General features: G+C 44.9%; 1 protein-coding gene across 1 annotated transcript; it reads right to left on the minus strand.

The window, feature by feature from the left end:
• Nucleotides 1-297: 297 nt before the first annotated feature.
• On the minus strand, nucleotides 298-2,249 carry sox3 (SRY-box transcription factor 3). Its single transcript, XM_042221007.1, has one exon. It carries the CDS (start codon nucleotides 1,957-1,959, stop codon nucleotides 1,057-1,059), a length of 903 nt encoding a protein of 300 aa, XP_042076941.1. The 5' UTR covers nucleotides 1,960-2,249; the 3' UTR covers nucleotides 298-1,056.

Genomic DNA, 2,249 nt, shown 5'->3' on the forward strand with positions numbered 1-2,249 from the left:
TACCTTCTAAAACAATGAAACATTTTTCCTCCCCTGCTTGTGCTTCTGTGTAAGAAAATCGGAAGTGCTTGAATAACCAACTGATTTGACATTTTCAAAGAGAAAACATTTTTATGAACACATCTTACAAATGTAAATGCCAATTGTTTGGTCTTCAGATGGTTTGTGAAAAGAAGACTTTCAGTCTGTCTAAAGGCCTATAATTTATTTATTTATTTATTTTTTAAATCACCTTTATATCACATTCTCGTCATTCACATTACACACAGACACATACACACGAGACTGAGTCACAAGTAACGTTTCGTAGAAATTTATTCAGCATTTAAGAATAGAGGATGGTCTTAAAATATGTAGAAACGTCAGTTTAAATAAACCTTTTCGTTCAGGGAAATGAGCAAACATGACACTGTCAAAAACCATCACAGAACAGAATATTTTACAAAAAATAAAACAATTGAACAGTTTACGTGACAAAACTTCGGGTTCACAAGCTAAAAAACAAAAACAAAACAAAAAAAGTGAAAAAAAAATCTTACTATAAATAAAACTTGCGTTTGCGACCCGCACTGTCTTTACATTTCCTTTAACCTAGTTCACTGGGAGGAAGGGAAGAGAAAAAAAAAAATAGAAGACTACAAAATTTGGACACAGTCGAGACAACTGACAGTCTACAAATTAAGTGTAAACATTTATGAAACAACTTTCCATCCAGCTTTTCTGAAATACACCAGCCCCTTCACGAGGCCACATGCCTTTTCATAGAGAGAAAATATGGCATCATTTAAAATATAGAAGTCCAATTCTTCTACATAAGTTAATTGCTCGTACTCGCGATAAAAAGCCTCTTTGCAGCGCAATTTACTCTGGCGGGCTCAACGTTCAGTTTCGATCCATTTAAACGTCTTTTAAAATGGACACGTCAGAAGATAAAAGCGCGTTTCTCTTTTTTAAAAACAAAACTGCTGAACGTTGTCTCTTTAGCAAGTTCAAGTATCCGTAACTTTTTGAAAAAGTTTTTAAAAGTCTGTGTGGGGGGATTTTTGCGTGCCACTCTCAGATGTGGGTGAGAGGTAGCGTTCCATTAACGCCAGTCCCCGCGGTCTGATAGTGCGGATGGACGCTGTGTAACCGGCTGCTCTGCAGGGATGAATGCTCTGCGCTATCCCCGCCGGGAGGCAGGTACATGCTTATCATATCCCTCAGGTCCCCCAAACACGCCCTCTGAGAGTGGGACGTGATGGCCGGCGGTGGTGAGCTCGGCTCGGTCTTGCACACTGACGCCATGGAGCTCAGTCCCATGGCGCTGGTGGTCTGCTGCGTGTACGCTGGAGACATGCTGTATGTGGAAGCTGCGTTCATGTAGGTCTGCGCCGAAGACATCATCGGGTACTGCAGGCCTGCCATCTCGTACCGGTGCATCTGCTGAATCTGTGGGCTGTTCATGCTGTGATGCTGAGGGTAGGGCAGCTGGTCCGGCATGAGGGAGTACGCACTGTTTGTCCACCCGTTCATGTGCGCGTATCCGTCCATTCGCTGCCCCACTGACACAGCGTTGTTGACGGGGTTGGTTCCTGGCGCCAACAGTCCCCCGGGCAAAGAATACTTGTCTTTCTTGAGCAAGGTCTTGGTCTTCCTGCGGGGACGATATTTATAATCCGGGTGCTCCTTCATGTGCATAGCCCGTAAACGCTTGGCCTCGTCGATGAATGGCCTCTTTTCACTGTCGGTCAGAAGTTTCCAGTCAGCACCGAGGCGCTTGCTGATTTCAGAGTTGTGCATTTTAGGGTTTTCTTGAGCCATCTTTCTCCGCTGACCCCGAGACCAGACCATGAAGGCGTTCATCGGACGCTTTACCCGCTCCTGGTCGCTGGCACTGTTGTTCTTTGCGCCCGGCGCCGAGCCCGAGTTGGACTGCGGGAGCGGGGTCTTGAGCTCGGTTTCCATCATGTTATACATTCAGGCGGCTTTTAGTGTTCACTCACAGGCACATAAAAAGTTCACAAAATAACGCCAAAAGTCAAAGAGGTAGATGTACTGACCGATCTCATAAGATGATGTTTTTCTTTTCTTTTTTTGGAAAAAAGTTCTGCCTTAAGAGGCAAATGTGCCTGCAGGTGCTTCTAGGTTCTCTCCGCTCAAACTGCTCCTTCCTCCACGGCTCTGAAACAGAAGTCTGTAAACTTGTTCGCCAAGCTCATCTGTTAATAGGCCTAGGGGCCGGACCATGTGATGTGGATTGACAGCAT

Source organism: Haplochromis burtoni, unplaced genomic scaffold (assembly GCF_018398535.1).
Source record: "Haplochromis burtoni strain Fernald_Lab_line unplaced genomic scaffold, NCSU_Asbu1 Contig_4, whole genome shotgun sequence".
NCBI lineage: Eukaryota > Metazoa > Chordata > Actinopteri > Cichliformes > Cichlidae > Haplochromis > Haplochromis burtoni.